The following is an 18,340-nucleotide window of genomic DNA, read 5'->3' on the forward strand; positions in this document are numbered from 1 at the left end:
TTGCTGTCCCTTCTTCCATGACGTCAGGTCGTCAGGGGTATAAAACATCTGACGCCATTACATCAGTCTTTCTTGCCGTGCAGTGCCCGAAACAGAAGCAGTTTGCAAGTGCCGGTCAGCCGACTCCTGAAATTTTCGTTTTCGAGTTTCAGAACCAAAGTCTTCAACTTAAAGCTAAGTACCCCATTGGGGGAACTTTTTCTTGCTCCTTACCGATGTCAGTAAAAGTTAATAATTGTATTACTTGTGGGAAGCAAATACCTCATAAGGATTTTCATTTGTACTGTATTCCTTGCCTAAGCCCTGACCACGACGTACCTTGCTGTCAGTTTTGTGTTTTATTTAATCAGTGCGCTATCCGTCGTCGGTACATTTTTGCTTCAAAATATTTTGGTTCTTGGTTTAATTATCCAGAAGTGACGGTTAGCCATCCAACTACAGAAATACCAAAAAAACGCAAAGAAAAAGACAGAGACAGGCCGTTGAGGTCCAAAACTGCCGACGACACTTCTCCTAAGCCAGATGCCAGTTCGCCGGTACTCAGTGAGGCGCTTTTGCAGACCCTGATACCCGCTACTTCTGATTCGCAGGCCTCTACTGAGACCCATTCGGAGTCCGGTATGCCGCGAGATGCTTCACATATGGAACCTGCGGATGTCTCTACCTTGGATGGGTCCGGAGCTGCTGAGCAGGCACCGGCTTCTGAGGGGTGTATTCAGGCCTATAGACTTGCATATTAAACCGAATCCAACTTCAGTGCTAAGGCCTAAATCTCGATCTATGTCTAAAAAAATGATGCCCAGGCCACATGTTCAGGCCCCTATGCCTAAAAAACAAATTATCAAAATGGCTGAAGATTTAATTACTCTAATCAGGGGTAGTCAACCCCCCCCCCCCCAAGAAGCCTAGGATTGATTTTGACTATGAATCTTCTGAACAGAACTCTGTTTCTTCTGACTCTTCTAATGATCTGGATTTGTCCATTCCTACTTATGAGGACTCTGATGCAGAGGATTCCATTCCCTCTACTTCTCCACCTGAGGATTTCTCTTTTGGGGAACCTTTATATACCTTAAGGGAGCATTTCCACTGGGAAAGTCAGGATTTCTCTGAATCCAAAAAGAGGCTTAGGGATTTCCTTCTTGTTCCTCAGCATAGGCCTTTGGCTATACCTCCTGTACTAGATATTGTTAATGATGTGTTTTCGGAATCCAGCATGCCCGTGATTCCTTGCCTGCAGCCCCTAGCAAACCAGACAGGTATTACAGGGTTTCTGAGTCCCACAAATTCCTTTTCTAAACTCCTGTTGCGGACCCTGAAACCATTTCTCAGGGGCCCAAGGGCATTAAGGCTTCTACTGCTAAAAATCCTACCCCTTCTGTTAGAGACTCCAGGGCGCTGGATAGATGGGGTGAAAAGGTTTGCACTAATGCAGCCTTAGCAATCAAGACTTTAAACTGTCAATTCCATATGCTAAAATATCCACAACATATCATGGGACTGCTTAAACAGAAAATTATGTTGATTTCTGACTGTGTGGAGAATAAAGATTTGCAGGATTTATTGCATTCAGCTGAATAAGTTGGCAAACATACTTTGCAGTGTGGTTTTGATTCCTTAGAGGCCTCTTGTAGGGCTGCTGTTACTGGGTCTGTGCTTAGAAGGCATGTTTGGCTTAAGGAGCAATCTCTGCCCAATCATGTTAAAGCAAAACATTTGGATGCTCCTTTACAGCAGGGCCGCTTATTTGGCAATAAGGCTGAAGAAGTATTAAAAAGGATGGAAGATAAAGCTAAATCTATGCAAACTGTGAAAGATTTCTTACAAGTGCAACCTCCTAGATTTAGTAGGCATTGGCCTACTAAGAACTGGTCCTTTCCAGCTCCTTCCAGAGCCACTACGGCCAAACCCAGACATTCCAAAACCACCAGGTTTTAGTCCCAAGGGACTTTCAGAACTAAGCAGTGGGGTTCTTCCACTTCCAAATCTGGAAACAACAAGGCCCCACCCTATGGTAAACAGTCTCAATGTCTTCCCTTGGAAATTACCAAGCACTTACCTCTTAGCCGCCCCTTTGGGGGAAAAAAATGGTTCTTCATTCAAGAAACTGGCAACTTATAACTCAGGACAAATGTGTTTTAAATATAGTGTCCCAGGGATACAGATTTCATTTCCATACACTGCCAACTCCAAACAGGTGGCCAGACCTGCCCTCAAATCAGTGGGCAGAGGCTCAGAAACAAGTACTTTCCCCTCCTAAACATGGGGGCTATTCATCTAGTACCAGAAGAGGAAAAGGGACAAGGTTTCTATTCCAGACTTTTCCTGGTACCCAGAAAATACAAATCATGGCGTCCACTTCTGGAACTGTCTACTCTAAACACCTTTCTGGACATTCCAAAATTCAAGATGCTGACTCTTAACCAGTTACTTCTATGCTAGGCAAGGATGCCTGGTTGGCAACTCTCGACTTAAAAGAGGCTTACCTGCATATCCCAATCAGGGAATCTTGCAGAAGATTCCTACGCTTCAAAACAGGCTGCATGCATTGTCAGTTCTCTGCACTGCCCTTTGGCTTGTCTACTGCACCCAGGGTATTCACAAAGTGCCTGGCTCCAGTAATTGCATTTTGCAGGCAAAGAAATATTCAAATATATCCATACCTGGACGATTGTCTAATTCATGCAGAAAACCAGGCCATTCTTCCAAAACATCTGGTGTTTGTAAAATGACTTCTAACCTGTCTAGGGTACACCATAAACCAAAAGAAATCTCAACTGGTACCCTCTCAAATTACATTCCTGGGTGCAAGCTTGAATTCAACTGCTCAGCTGGCTTTCCTTACGTCAGAAAAGCAAATTCATTTGGTGACTTACTTCAAACAGGTGGCCACAAAATCCCTGCTATCTGCAAGGCAAATACTGCAAGCCTTGGGGTTCATGGCCTCATACATTCTTCTAATTCCATATGCAAGACTGCATATGAGGAAACTTAAGTGGTATTTAAAAAGTTTATGGAGTCAACATTGTCAGATCCTGGAAACAATGATTCCTGCCATACCTTGCCTGCACCTAGAGTTCCTGTGGTGGGCAGAGGCCTGCCACCAAGACAAAGGACTGCCATTCACACCACCCCCTGCCACCCAAACCCTAACTACAGACGCATCAGACTATGCATGGGAGGCTCATCTGGCAGGGAAGTGCATTCAGGGCAAATGGAGCACAAATCAAATGCACCTTCATGTCAATCAAAAAGAAATGCTAGCTGTACAGAATGCACTGACAGCCTTCAAGGACTACCTTCATCCAGGACAATTACTGATAAAGACAGACAACACCATGGTTATGTGGTACATAATCAAGCAGGGGGGTACACATTCCTACCCCCTCTGCAGACTAGCCATGGCATTGTGGAACACGGCCTTGCACTACCAGGTACAACTACAAGCTCAATTCCTGCCAGGAAAGCAGAATGTTCTGGCAGACAAACTAAGCAGAAATCTTATGGACCCTCATGAATGGAAACTGGAACCACGGATTTTCAGATGGGGGAGCCCAGACCTAGATCTTTTTGCCTCACCCCAGAACTACCAGTTGGACAAATGATACACAAGAACTCATCATAAAAAAGCCTGGAAAGTGGATGCTCTGTTTTTCAGCTGGAAAACCCTATCAGTCTATGCCTTCCCCCCTCTGCCTCTGCTCTTCAAAGTTCTACTAAACATTAAACAGGACAAACCAAAAATGATTTTGATTGCTCCAGACTGGCCTCGCCAACACTGGTACCCACTCCTACGCAGTGTCACACATTTCTCCGTGGCACCTGCCTCAGACACCTTCAGCAGGAGAACCAAATTCTGCACCCTCATCTCCAAACATTGAATTTTGCAGCTTGGCTAATCACTTCAGTTCACCCTGATCATCCTTCAGCAAACGTGTGATGGTTTTAATTTTGGAGGCGAGATGACCTAGTACTAGAAAATGTTATGCTGACAAATGGAAAAGATTCTGTGCCTGGAATCAATCTCAAGGGATGAGCACAGCAGTGCCCAATTTACCTCAGATTTTGCAATACTTAACTGAGATGCATCATAAGGGCCTGTCCTTTTCTTCCATAAAAATCCATGCCTCAGCCATTTCAGCTCATTACAACACAGCCCCCCCCCCTTCTCTCATCCTCTTTTAAAGCAGTATCTCAGAGGGGCCAAAAACTTGAGACCACCCAGGAGAGCTCCAACCCCTGCCTGGGACCTTAACTTTGTATTGGAGAAACTCACTCTACCTCCTTTCGAGCCAGCTGCAACTGCAGACTTAAAATTTATTTCCTGGAAAACAGCCTTCCTTTTAGCAATCACTTCAGCTAGAAGGGTATCTGAATTACAGGCCCTTATGGCTGTGGAGCCTTTCATCATCTTTCATGCGGACAGGGTGTCACTCAAGACCAATCCATCATTCATGCCCAAGGTGGTATCCAGCATGGCTCTTAATCAGTCCATTCATTTACCAACTTTCTTTCCCAGTCCACAGAACAAGGGAGAGCGGATTCAGCATTCATTGGATGTACACAGACAACTTAGATTCTACTTGGACTGGACTAAATCTCGAAGAAAATCTAAACTGCTGGTAGTATTTGCTGCAGGGGCAGAGGGGAAGGCTATTTCAAAGCAAACCATTTCTAAATGGATAAGCCATTGTATATATTTCTGTTATAAGCACCATGGAAAACGTATCCCCCAGGGGATCAGATCTTATTCCACCAGGGCTACATCTACTTCAGCAACCTTTCTCAGAGGTGTTCCTACCAGGGATATTCTAGAAGCTGCTACCTGGAGTTCAGTTCATAGTTTCACCAAGCATTATCACTTACCAATTTTCTCTAAATCCAGAGCTGGCTTTGCCACTGCTGTTTTGCAGGGCCTTATAGCTGGCCCTAATGCTGCATAAATCCGTCCTCCCAACCTTAGCTTTGGGAATCTACCCAAATGTAATGACTGCAGCAGTGAAACACGATGCACATAGTACAGTTGTGTACACTTACTATACCTCTTCTTTCTTTTATTATGCTTAAAAGCCTTTTTGGTGCATTTGCTTTTGTTTGGAGGTATATTTTTGTGTTTTTATATATATATATATATATATATATATATATATATATATATATATATATATTGCTCCCCATTTGGGGGGCACCTGACATCTGGGGCAAGAAAAACTGATGTAATGGCATCGGGCACTTGAAGTCATGGAAGAAGGGACAGCCACCAATGCAGGACCCAAGACTTTGTTAATCAGGCCGACTGAGGGCAACCTGCCAGCAGATTACCCAAAATGTAATGACTGCAACAGTGAATACACTCGAACATCTACATTTATGGTAAGTGTACACAACTGTACTTTTTATATAGGAGGTGGGCACAGGTTTGAAGCTAAGTGTAGACCTGGTGATGTAGCTGTTTGGATGGGTTGGGATCAGTTGCTAGGGAATCCTTGGTTATGGATGCCACCCTACCTGTGAAATAATTAAATTCTATTGCAGTTTCAAATGGTGAGTTATTGGGAGAGGGTTTGTGGTTGAATTTTCGGCCAGGATGTAAGATTTTTTTAATGGCGGTTGTATTTACTATTGTTTGGAAAGTTGTAGAATAGCTTTTGTCTTTATTTGATTTTTAATACTGTTGCAAATCATTCTAAAGATATTGTGGTGTTTTATATTTTTGCCATTTTTCCACTTTCTTTGTCCTGCATTAGTACTCTTGCTCTTTTTGGATAACCAAATTGCATTACTTGTTTTTAGTCTCTTCCTTCTAGGGAATGCTGTTTAGGATATTTAGGAAAGTTGTACTGAATTAATTTTCAGCATCACATAAGGGAATGATTTTTAGGATATTTCAGCTATTGGATGATAGGGTAGTAATGAATATTTCTGTGTTAAACTTGGACAGGTTGCATGTCATTTCTTTTGTAAACATGCTGCTTAAGTGGATGCGTGGGATGTCTGGTTGTATAGATTGGGAGATGGTCACTGAGAGTATATGACATTGTACCTCTTGGTGAATTTGCTAGGATCTAATATTAGGATCCAGTCTAAAAAGGAATTTGATGTCTTACTGTAATGTGTGGGGGGCTTTTAATTAGTTTGAAATCTAAAGTTCATGCTAGATGTAAGGAGTTGGAGGTTATGTCCAACCAATTGATATTGACATCACCTAGTAGTATTTTTTCCTGTGGAATTGTTATAACTGTGCAGGGTAGGGTATCTTCCATTGTAGCTGTGCTGTTGCCAAGAGGGATATTAAGCACAGTAGTACATCTTTATTTGTGTTTATTTTCAGGAAAATAAGAAGAAGCTCTGCTGAATTGAATTTTGGTATTGGTTTGTTGTAGGTGGAAATATAGTTTTTGGGAAATAGCGCAATGTCACCATCTTTCATCTTTAAACAGTCATTATCGATTATATTATAGCTAGAGGGGTGTAATTCCAGAGTTATTTATGCTTTAACTTACGTTTCAGTTATACCAAGAATGTCAGGCTTGTGTTGGGTAATCCAGGTAATGTAGGTCAATAGTTTTATTTCTTATGCTTCTGATATTTATGGCAGCAAAAGTTAGATTACTGGGGAGGGTGGAAGACTGTTGATGGCTTAGAGTAGTATGTGGACAAGGAATTGTCTTGATGGTTATGATAGGTGAAACTAGGATTAGGGTGAAGGTATCCAACTAGGAGGATCTTTAGTATATTGTGGTATTAGTGATGCTTGTTTTTTTTTTTTGAGATCATCTTTCCATTTAATTTAATTTTGATTTGAGTTAAAATAGAGTTAATCTGTCTATATTTGGGGTAATGGTGCGGGGACATCATTAAATAGGTTTGATGAGATGTGTGGAGAGTTTAGGGAGGAAGTGTGGATAGGTGGTTGCGACAGAGTCAGCGAGATATTGAGCTGTTATAGAGTCTGTAGGAGGAGAATAGAGGATAAGCTGAAGAGTAGCATGATTAAGTAAAGGGATGTGTATTTTAATGGCGGTAGGTGCTGGGGAAGCAGGACTCGATAAGGAAGCAAGAAGTTGCAGGGCTGGATATTTAGTAGAGATGCAGTCTGAAAGCTTGTAGGAAAGAAGGAAGTATTTTTAGGAAGGGAGGTGGGCTGTCCTGGTATCTTTTTTATGTTAATGAAATGTAAGAAGTAAATGGGTTTGAAAGAACAGAGTAGGAGTATGTATATAAGATAGGAAGTAGTGAGGGTTTATTTGAGAAAGTAGAATGTGAAATTTAGAATAATGGATAGGTACTGCTGGGGAGATGTCTGAGCTTGACTAGATGTAATAGAAAGCAGTATGTTTGGAAAGAAACTAAATATTAGATGAAAGTTGGGAAATGGGAACATTTGTGGAGGGTTAGGGAGTGGTTGCCCAGGTGAAATGTGTATGTGGGAAGTATAATGGTAGAGTTAGAGGAGGTAGAGTAGTGGAGCATAGTGGGCTTTCCATCCTTAGGTCATTTACTACACAGAGCAATTAACAAGGAGGCACAAAGTAGAACAGGTTTTCTTTCATTTACTGAATTCAGAAACCAGGAATTTTAAGGAGGATGAGAAACTAGCAATTACAGTGTAATCTATTGGTCAGGAGAAAGGATAGTGATCCTCCACTTAAATGGTCCTTAAAGTGCAAGAGCTACTCCTTTGGGGAAGATGTCACATTTTGGGGCAGGCATGTGTTTGACTAGTTACAGTTAATACACAGCAAGGGTCTTAATGTTAAACTTGCTTAAATTGCACAATGACAATATTCTCAGTGAAAATATTCGCGTTGGGCCTTGTGTTAGAACTTCTTCAGTATCAGAGTCGGGGTGGATGAAATGACCGTAGGCTTTTAAAGGAAAGAAAAGAGAGAAACTCTTATTGCCTCCATACAATATTACAGTTAAGTAAAGTGGGAAAAAGACTAAAGAAGAAGTAAAGTATTTACTAAGTACTTATTCCTAGAAATGGAGGAAGTACCATGGTGAGTCAGAGCAAAAGAATATGTGGTATTGAGTAGAGAAATAAAGTTTAGGAATGTAAGGTCAAACTAGGTTTAGCAGTAGGTTTACTGATGGAGAAACCACTGTAATGCAGTGTATAGAGCTGTATAAAACAAATTCTTAGAGCATAGTACTTCATTAGTTTAGTAAACATTAACCAGTGTTGTATATACCATAACACCAGCAGCTGAAAATATATATATACTTGTTAAAGGGCACAGGATCAACATACATAAAGCTTATCTGACTTGAATGGAATTGAGAATTGACACATGTACAACACACTACCCAAGGTCTTTTCATAGTTTTGCACAGTCGTAGAACAAATGTAAATGTAGTAACACATGACACAAACCTGCACTGTGAAAGAAGATGGTGACTTGCTAAACAGCACTAGTTGTAGCACTGAACCCTGTGTTCTATCACTGCTTACTGGTTTTTGTTGTGGCACTTCTTCCCTGATAACTGGATTCAGCTTTGAGTCAAACAATGATTTTTCTTATCCACCTCACCACCTTTATTGTCATTGTTGCTGCTGTTCACTCTTGCAGTCATAGGTCCTTCCTGAGCTGACTTGGCTTTAGTATACCAGGCATGTCTCAACATCTGCTTCTTTAAATTCTTGCAAGTTCATATTCATTACCTTGTTGGTGTCTGTTCATCTTGGTCTGTCACCCCTTCTTTTCTTTTTTTTTGATCTTTCCCAGTGACAATGTGTTTTGTACTGAATCCTGTCTTCACATTATGTGCCCACAGTGTTGTAGTTTTACTGACAAACCTTCATGTGAACTGTCTGATTGATTTATATTCTCAAGAATTGACTGACTGTCTTCTTGAACATTCTGGATTAATTTTCTTTAGTACTGACTGATCTGATCTACTTGCAGTCTGTGAAATTCTAAAATGTCTTCTCTTACACCACAGGTTAAAAATACTGGTTTTCTAGCACACAACCGTACTTATAGTCCAGATTTTCACAGCCATTTACTGGGAAAACTTTGGCTTTAACTATATGGATCTTTGTTGACAATGGGCTCTTTACAATTTTATTCAATTTTGCTGTTGCTTTCCTTCCAAGAAGGAACTGTTTTCATTTTCATGACTGCCATCACCATCTACAGCAACCTTTGAGCCCAGGATTTTAATCCGTTTCTGTATCCTCATCTTCCTCATTTGATAGAGATCAATGACAATTTTTGTTCATATGACATTGAGCAGCAGGCCAACTGGTCCGCTTTTTACTGTCACCTTCATGTTACTTTGAGCCATATGAGATGACACTGTACAGTGTTGTTGCACTTTTGCACTCATGGACCAGTTATTTTTTTCTGTGGTTCTAACTCGAGGGTCTTGGTCCGCTTATGGATTCCATAAGCGGCAAATAAGGTGAAACTGTGTCCCCATTTGACTAAGCACTTGGTATAGTTAGTTGTGCTCCAGAAAGTCAGAGGTTTTAGAGCAGTCATTGAAGTAGAAATATTTTTTCTGGAACTTTCTTACTTTCTCCGTTATCCAGCAGATATTGGTAGTTTGGTCTCTAGTACCCTTGTCGCTTGTAAAACCAGCTTGTACATCTGGCAGTCCATAGTCCATATATTGTTGATGGATAGCTTGCAGGAACTTGACACTCCTGTAGCTTGCATACCTTTTCACACCTCTAACTTCACTCCTATAGCTTCGGTATCTCCTCACACCTACAGTCACATAGCTTCTGTACCTTCTCCACACCCCTAACTGCACTCTCATAGCTTTCGTACCTCATCCCCACCCTTAACTACAGCCCCATAGTTTCCATACCTCCTCACACTTCTAACTACACTCCCAGCACCTCTAACTACACTGCCATACCTTCCATAACTCCTCACACCTCTAACTACAGTCCCATAGCTTGCATACCTCCTCACACCTCTAACTACAGTCCTTTAACTTGCCTACCTCCTCACACTTGTAACTACAGTCCCATAGCGTTCGTACCTCATCACACCTGTAAATACACTCCTATAGCTTCCATACATCCTCACACCTTAACTACACTCCCATAACTTGCGTACCTCCTCGCATCTCTAATTACACTCCCATAGCTTCCATACACACCTCCAGTCGCATAGCTTCTGTCCCTTATCCACACCCCTAACTACACTCCCATTGCTTCTGTACCTCATCCACAGACTAAACTATACTCCCATATCTTGCATACCTCCTCACACCTGTAGCTACAGTCCCATAGCTTACATATCTTCTCACACCTGTAACTACACTCCCATAGCTTGCATATCTCCTCACACCTGTAACTACACTCCCATAGCTTGCATACCTCCTCACACCTCTTAACTACACTCCCATACCTCCTCACACCTCTTAACTACACTCCCATAGCTTCCATAGCAACTTACATGCCTACATTCCACGGGATCCCATCTCCTTCACTCCATTATTTCTTATTGACTTGACTGCATAACAACTTGTCTGTATTGTACTCTACTAGGTCTTATTAACTGACGGCTGTTAGTAAACAAGTGCAGTGTAATGTACTTAATTGTACAGGCACATTTAACTCTAAAACGCATCTTGAACTACTGTAGATTTGCAGAGACACTTATTAGAATGAGTGTTCTGGATGGTTCCTCAAGGAGTAAATCAACTTTGCTTTGCTTCGTAGCATACTGACAAGGTTTTGTAAATTCCCAGTAGCCTTTATTGTGTAATGTAATGTTGTGCATTCTTTGCAGTTTTTGTTATTGTAAATACATTATCTTGGAAGCTTTACTGTAAAGCAGTTTGGCAATGGTAAGGGTATTCTATCTAAATGTAGTGATAGTTGTACAAATGATGGTGGACCAAAAATTTCAGAGCACTGATTCCTCAAAGAGAAGAAAGTTCTATCACAGTAATAAAACACAGTTTGGCTGCCTTTAGGACCATGGTTGCTTCCCTAAATGACTGTTAATTCTTCTTGATATAACTGGTTTGTTAGGTTCCGCCTAAGCTTCTCATTTTTTCTAGTCACTCTATAACCTTGTAGCTGTTACTTGCAAGGTTGGTCCGTCTCCCAGACTTTCTCTATAGGGACTTATTCATTAGGGAATGCTTTGAATCTTTTGCTGAGAGATCTTCACTTCTGTCAGCAGAATCAGGAAAGCCTGTTCTTTGATGGACTTCTGTGGATGATTCTAGGATACACCTAAGTAGAAACTGTAGTTTGGAAGTGTGTGAAGAGAAACTGTTGACAACGTTTTACCTTCATGATTAGGTCAGCCACCTGACTACCTGCACAAATAATTAGTCTCCACACCACATAGCTAGTTTCCACAGGTAGTACACTTTACATTGATTACAGGAGCTCGGCCACAGAAGACCCCTGCCAAGTAACTGATTTTTGCAATGCACATGTAAATTATGACCATGTTTTGTCCTAAATTCTCAGGTGTAGCCTCTTAGAGAAGTGCTGCTTCCTATGTAGAAGGTAGTACAATGCCATGATGATGGTGTATGCACTGAAACAGGACTTTCACCGTTAGTTAGCTATAGAACTTTCTCCGCAATGTTTTTCTCTCAAATGATGCAGTACTTTTAGGCATGAGCGCAGGTGGCTTTTCCAGCTTTTGACTCTGAAGGAACTGCAGGTCACCATCAGGAGTTAATGCATGCAGTGGTCCTTGGGATGAAGCCGTGATTGCTGTCTAGCTGAAGAAGATTTGATTAGCAGCATGGACAAAGGTGGTTTTGAATGGCTGGCCATAAGAGTGAGCCGCTGAAACTAACTCACCCAGCTGATGAGCAGTTGGTCATATCCTGCCACAGTAACATCATGTGGGGGAAGTCTTGAGAGTCTGTTGTCTGTTAAATACATGCATATATACATACATGCATACTGGGACTTGGAATGTGAAGTAGCCGCTCTAACCAGTCATTGCAGATGTGCAGAAGTGCTTACTTGCTCGGAGGTCAACATAGTGGGCACTACACAGCATTTGCCAGCCATTGCAGCGGGGGCCGGGCAGACCTCTTCAGGATCACTACCTCATTCCCTCAGCTCTTTTCTTCATCTCCTGGTGTCTTCTATCAGTAAGAGACAGGGGAGTCATGGAGGAATGAATGGTCCTATTGAGCCTGGGCAGGAAATGCCCCATTATGATTGCAAGTGATGGTGTGGCTAAGAAGAACAAAGATAAAATGCATGTGCAATCAAAATTCAGCAACCCCAGTTTAACATGAGAATGGTTGCGTCCACTTGTATTGAACCATCCCAAATTATTGGTCCTTCTAAACTCACATCTGTTTAGGTTGGTCAGTGCCCTAAACAGAAAGCAGAGTATTAGTGGGTTAGACAAACCATCAGCTAACACTGACAGCAACAAAGACCTCTTCAGTTAAATGGGCCATAAGATGAAGAACTTTGCAAGAATGGGGTTGGGGTATTTTTAAGGACAAATGAATAGTATAATCTCTGAGTCCGTTAGAATGCATTCTGGAGAAAGTGAGCAAGACAAGGAATGCCCTGCAGCCCTTTGGAACAGTTTATTTTTCCTTTTAAAATGGAAATGCTTAGTAAGCAGACTTAATACTCTTAAGTCCCATCCTCAAAACAACAAACAGTGAATCCAACCTCCCCTTTCCCTACCCCCCAGTACAATCATTGTGTATCTTCATTAATCTTCCTGCAGAAAAGAGCAACATGTACATGCCTTAGCCGTCATCCTTGACATAAAACTCATGCACCTGTGAGTCCATCCGCAATCCCGCACTCGTCTTTATAATGTTAGCCAAGTGTATTGATGTTATCACTTCTCCCTCACTCCTCTCATCCATCTTTATTTACATATTTAATGTTTTTGTCTTCATTCCCTTCCTATTCAAGTGCAGTTTATAATTTTACAAGAATTGACTGGATACAGAGCAGTGCTCATATATACACATATTTTATCAAATGTGTTACTTACTTAATGCTATTTTCTACTGAATGTACAGTATCTTAATTGAATAATGTTATACTTTTGTTGTGGTATTATCTTTTATTTTTTGTTACTATATTTCTCTCTCTTCATGTTGTAACACTGGGGACATGGCTGAATTGGTTCCTTGTGGATTAGTCCACTACCCTGGTCAGCAAATAAACTTTTTTGCATTTCCTGTAACTTATATTAGTGACAGTCTCCTGCCTAATCAGTGGAATCAGTTCTAGCTATTTTTTTCAGTTTTTCCTGTCTAGATATTGCACCAACTAGTCTTTTCTATCATTTTGGCAGCTTTCAGATGTGGAAAATTCATAGCAGTAAAAGGGTCTCTGAAGTTCTTTTAAGAAACTGTTAATTAGAGGTTTATAACCAATAGACTTTACCTGTTGGTCATGGCTTTAACCCACTTTTCTACTACTGCTGGCTCTAGCTTCTTTTCTAGTTGTTGCATTCCAGACAGTTTGCGTGGAATAGCAATCATCATGCTGATGTTTCCTACGTAAGGTAGTTGCAGGATGTCGCACTCAAGCTCATGGTCTGCAGCTGCAAGAAAGTTACCTTTGGTCTGCATCATTGGAACTTTAACTGTCTGCTTGTCATTCAGGCGGAAACTTCGGATGAGTGTCTGGGCAACTGGAAATTTGTTTTCCCATGAACCTGTTGGAAGAAGAAAGCTTTATCTCAAGAAACTGCAAATATATAACACTCCAGTGAAATAGGCATTTATTATGTTCAAAATCAAAATAGCAGTGTTCCTTTTAGGTATACGTTTTGGTCCACTGTTTCTACTGTGTACTATTCCATTCAGTCTTACTTTTATCTAATACATAAGCCTGAATGTCTGTGCTTGCTGTTTATGTTGTGGGATGAGGTCCTTTTTAAAGGAAGTAAAGTTAGAAAGATTGTATTTTTTCATGAAACAGAGTGACTTACTTTGTATACTAAATTTTTAAATGTTATGAAGTTAGTCTTACCTGTTTTCCATTGTAAGACTGAATAAGGTACTGAATCTTGCATGCTGCTTTATGAATGCTTGAAAGCTACTTTCAAATTAGCTGTTTTCTTTAAGTAAAGGTTGTGCATATTTGGTTAACAGCTGGTACTTTGTAAGCAGAAGCATTTTTTTTCGTAGGTTCATAGGTGGTTGCTAGGCTAATGGCACAAGAACCTTTACAAGCTTAGCCAATAATACCCAGGATATGACATTGTCATATCTTAATTCCCCAGATGTGGAATGGAATAGTATCAGGGTAGTGGGTCTTTGGGTGTTGGAGCCCCAGGTCATTTTACAGACTGCTTTTGTCCATAAGTGACATGGGCAGTACCCCAGGAGTTAATTTACAGTTCCCCATCCACTTATACAAATTCCTTTTGAAGAGAGTGAGGGACAGGCTTTGCTTTATGAAAATGGGCAATTTATTCCATAGATGAGGTATTCTTTGGGATATGAGTCTGTCTGTCCAGCCTGTTCTGTTGGAGTCAAAATAAGGTTCAGGTTCATGGAACATGGAACCCTCGTATAATTTTTTTTTTTTTTTATGAATATGTAGCATTTTCATCAGGGCTTGATCAGAGAATGCCTTGTAGGTCAGGCGTACGTCACCTCTCAATAAATGATATGAGATGGAGTAAAGGGATAGGACCTTTAGTTGGTCTGCATAAGACATGTCTTACACTTTGTATTTTTAGCAAAAAATCCCTGGGGTTGTTCCAGTTGGTGTAACTGTATGGTTAGGTACATGCAGAAGGGAGCATTGTACTTGATTATGGGCTTGATTAATGAAGACCAAGTACAGTGGCACTGTGACTTCCTTTCAACTTGATGCCATGCCTTTACTAATAAGTTGAGACATACACAAAAATTTCTTCATTACCTTAGCCACCTGGTGTTCAAAGTTTAAGTTACAGTCTGTGTTCCTATGTTCCTCACACTAGGTCTAATTTTAGGGCTGTGCTATCAATATTATAATTTACAGGGATATCTGCTGTATCAAAAGGTATGATTACACATTTTTTAGTATTTAGTTTCAGACCAGTTGTTTGTCATTTTTAGGCCTGTTTGTAGGATATCAACATCGTTTGGGGATTCAGTGATTGCTTTCAGCTTAGTCATCGGTGAATTAGGTGACCCAGAGACCACCAACATTGACCTTCACTTCAGAGAAGTGTATACCAAACAGGAGGGTTCCCAATACTGAGCTCTGTGGAACACTGCTTATTAAACTTCGAAGCCCGTCCAAACTTGGATGACAATGAGGCCTACTCTGAGCTGTACAGAAAAGCACTGTACAACTACATTCATAGTTGCATAGAGGAGTCAGTACTTGTCTGAGTTGAATCTTTGATTACTGGCACAAATAAACCACCCTGACCATGTCATACTGGAGTTTTGGTTTACAGACCTAAGTGCATGCGTGATCTGGCAGATCTTGGTTTCAGACAGACACGTTGCACCAGGAATACTGTTGTTTAGTACTTACTGAGATTGAAAGATCACCTGGTGACATAGAATTGCAACATAAAGTTGTCACTAACTGGGTCAGATTTTATTAAACCATGGATTATAGTGAGCTCATCTTCACTGCTGTAACGACTCCACAACCTTGCCGTAGTGGCCTAGGTTTGGAGCATGGTGAAGACAGGGACATTTCTTATGTCTGTAGGTTATGTGTGGTGGTGGCGTTATAGAGCTGTATTACCTCAATAATCCAGTGTAACGTGGTGCAATTCTGGTATACATGTTCCAGAACGTGAAAGATAGAAGGTGTGTGAGTGTGTTGGAGCATAATGTGATTGCATTGTGATTTGTCGTCTTTCAGGTAAAGAAGTGATGACCATATCTCCATTTAAATATGTTGAGTGCTTATTGCTTAAGCTAGCAACTTTTCAACTATGTGTAATGCATTTAAAAAAAGATTTTCGTAGACTGGACAGCAACGCTTACTACAAGGCGAGTGTAGACGCTACAGGTTATAAACTGGCACACATGAGCTAGTTAGAAAGACCTCTTTCAGTCCACGCAACTCCATGTTTACAGGGAGGAATTTAGAGCACAAGAAAGCAAGTGAGTTGCTTAGAGTCATGCAATATGCAGCTTAGATCAGAGCAGGCGAGATTTATACTTAATTCCCAAGATTCAGAACTCATCACCATAACCATGTGCTATAAAACAAGCATTGGGGAGCTGTTCTCTATATCAGCTGATTGATTAGGTCTTCAAAACCCAGGGGTAGTAGCTAACATTATTTTTGCATTGCTTCTGCAATTATTGGTGCCAAAACACAAGGATATGTGATGGCAACAGTCATTTGTGGATTTAGCATGCATTCAGAGAACAAAAGCACATACCTTTAAAGTAGAGGCAGTTCAAGAGCATCATCACAGTGAAAGGATTCACAGTTTTCAGGGCCTCTTTAATCAGGCCTTTTGTAAGCTTCATGATGCGTTTGTTTGCTGTTGTAATAAAGGCAGGATTGGAAAAGTCAACAGACTGGGCCTCTGCAAAATAGTAATTCTTGGTGCTGTTCTTGTAGGAGTCCAAAATGTTGTAGTTTTGCTGAACATAAAGATCGTTCACAGAACGCAATGTGTAGCCAAACTTTCGTCTGAAGAGGCGATGTGTAAGTTTTTGGAAAAGCTTGTGTATTGTTATGACTTCATACTTTGTGCTACTGTTGACAAAGTCCTGAAATCCCAGCACATCAAGTACCTGTTGCCATGTGTTTCCTTTTAATCCAAGAGACATCATGGACAATGTGGTAGAAATGCCCACAGGAGCCAGCAATACGTTTTCTGAGGAGTTAATGGCAATTTTCAGGCTTCTGTAAAAGTTAAAGGCAAAATCTGCATTGACTATGCTTAAACGTTGAAGTCTGGTTTTTCCTTGGAAGAGTTTGAGAAGTTGAAGTCTCTTTGCTTGAGGGTCTGTATCTTCAGTGGCTGATCCTTTTCCTGAGTCATTAGTTTCAATGGCATCAATATAATCTACATACTCCTCGTCTGTATTGTCCAGAATGTTGTCGAAGTCTAAGTAATCCTCTTCTTCATGGATCAGTTCATTAGTCACAGTGTTTTCCCAGTGGACAGCTTCTGTTTCAGCATTTGCTTCATTGTGTGTTCCTCTTGCCTGTGCCTGATCAGCTGATCCTTCATTAAAATGCTGAGTTATGTCTTTGACCCCACAGAAGGCAGGCATGGTGATGAGACTTAATACAAGTGCACAGAGTAGAAGCTGCATTCTGGGTGTCCTCTTCTGTTGACCTGAAGTGAGGAGAATAACATCTTTAAAGTCTGTGTATACAAATGTGTGTGTGAATTTTTCATAACTTCAGCTTTCATGGTACAGTGATCACTAGGCAGAGTTGAATAAAAGAGAACACTGCACTGCACTCAGCAGTTGTTTTGTTCTATAAAAGTTAGGCCTTTGTGCACTGCTTCTAGCAAGATAACAGCACACTTGAGCTGTAAAAAGAGCTTGAACAAGCCCAGTCATGAGGAAACTATATTGCGTTTATGGTGCTACATCTGCGATTATGTGAAAATGAGTAGAAAGGGTAAACGTATACCTTAAATGACATTTTCTTATCTGATCTGTTTATGCCCAGGAGCTAGAGTTTTAGTTTTGTGATACTGTTAAAAAAAAAAAAAAAAAAAAATCTGTGCAGATATTCAGTAAAACCACAGCAGTGAAGGTTAGTTCTACAGTTTTGGTGGTAACATTAGATGCACCAGATGTTTTCTACTTTAGAGTCCGGCAGTTTACTTCTTAAACAGAAATCTTGTTTCTGCCTGACATCTGGTCCAAGTAGTGCAGAAACAGTTCATGCGTCTGTGTTATTGGCAAACTGAGTTTGGGAGATAGACCTGGGCCACTGTTAGGGTTGGCCAGAAGATAGGATGAAGCAGCCAATGGCCAGCTCTGTTATCTTGAGAAGAGGGTTTGGGGAAACCTGATGCCTGTATGACTTCTGACGGAAACCAGGAGCTCATAGGTCATCATCTGAGCTTATAGGGTTGCTCCTACAACTAGAGGTTCTGTTCAGCTGCCACAAAATGATGGCTCATAGACTTCCTAAACAGTATAGAGTTTGGATGTGGGGGTACCAGTTAAGGTGCAATGGGAGATCCAGTGTTAAGCAGGAGCAAACACTAGGGCAAGCAGCCAGAGTCTGTGGGGTGGCATAGTTGATGATTAAAAATTTCTTTTTTTAGCCAGATATTAGCCTCTTTATGTATGATACACTGATGCAGCACAATAATTAAACAGTTTTCTAATTATTAATCTATTTTTCCTGCTGCACATTTCCATCTAAGCTGTCTTCCTTCTAGGTCTACTCAGTTGGGGTGACTCGTGGTTTGTGTTC

General features: G+C 40.9%; 2 protein-coding genes across 2 annotated transcripts in view; one reads left to right on the top strand and one right to left on the bottom strand.

The window, feature by feature from the left end:
- PI4KA (phosphatidylinositol 4-kinase alpha) overlaps positions 1-18,340 on the top strand; it is a gene marked incomplete at its 5' end in the record, with an annotated part of 2,160,482 nt that overhangs the window by 639,086 nt on the left and 1,503,056 nt on the right.
- The window catches only part of SERPIND1 (serpin family D member 1), a 31,970-nt gene that overhangs the window by 7,340 nt on the left and 6,290 nt on the right, over positions 1-18,340 (bottom strand). The window contains exons 2-3 of the mRNA XM_044068730.1: positions 16,326-17,237; positions 13,361-13,634 (exon numbers count right to left, since the gene is read on the bottom strand). Of these exons, the coding sequence (XP_043924665.1) occupies positions 13,361-13,634; positions 16,326-17,214 (1,163 nt within the window). The 5' untranslated portion in view covers positions 17,215-17,237. The remainder of the gene's footprint in view (positions 1-13,360; positions 13,635-16,325; positions 17,238-18,340) is intronic.

This window comes from Protopterus annectens, chromosome 4.part0 (assembly GCF_019279795.1).
Source record: "Protopterus annectens isolate FY-2018-M chromosome 4.part0, PAN1.0, whole genome shotgun sequence".
In the NCBI taxonomy this organism is placed as follows: domain Eukaryota; kingdom Metazoa; phylum Chordata; order Ceratodontiformes; family Protopteridae; genus Protopterus; species Protopterus annectens.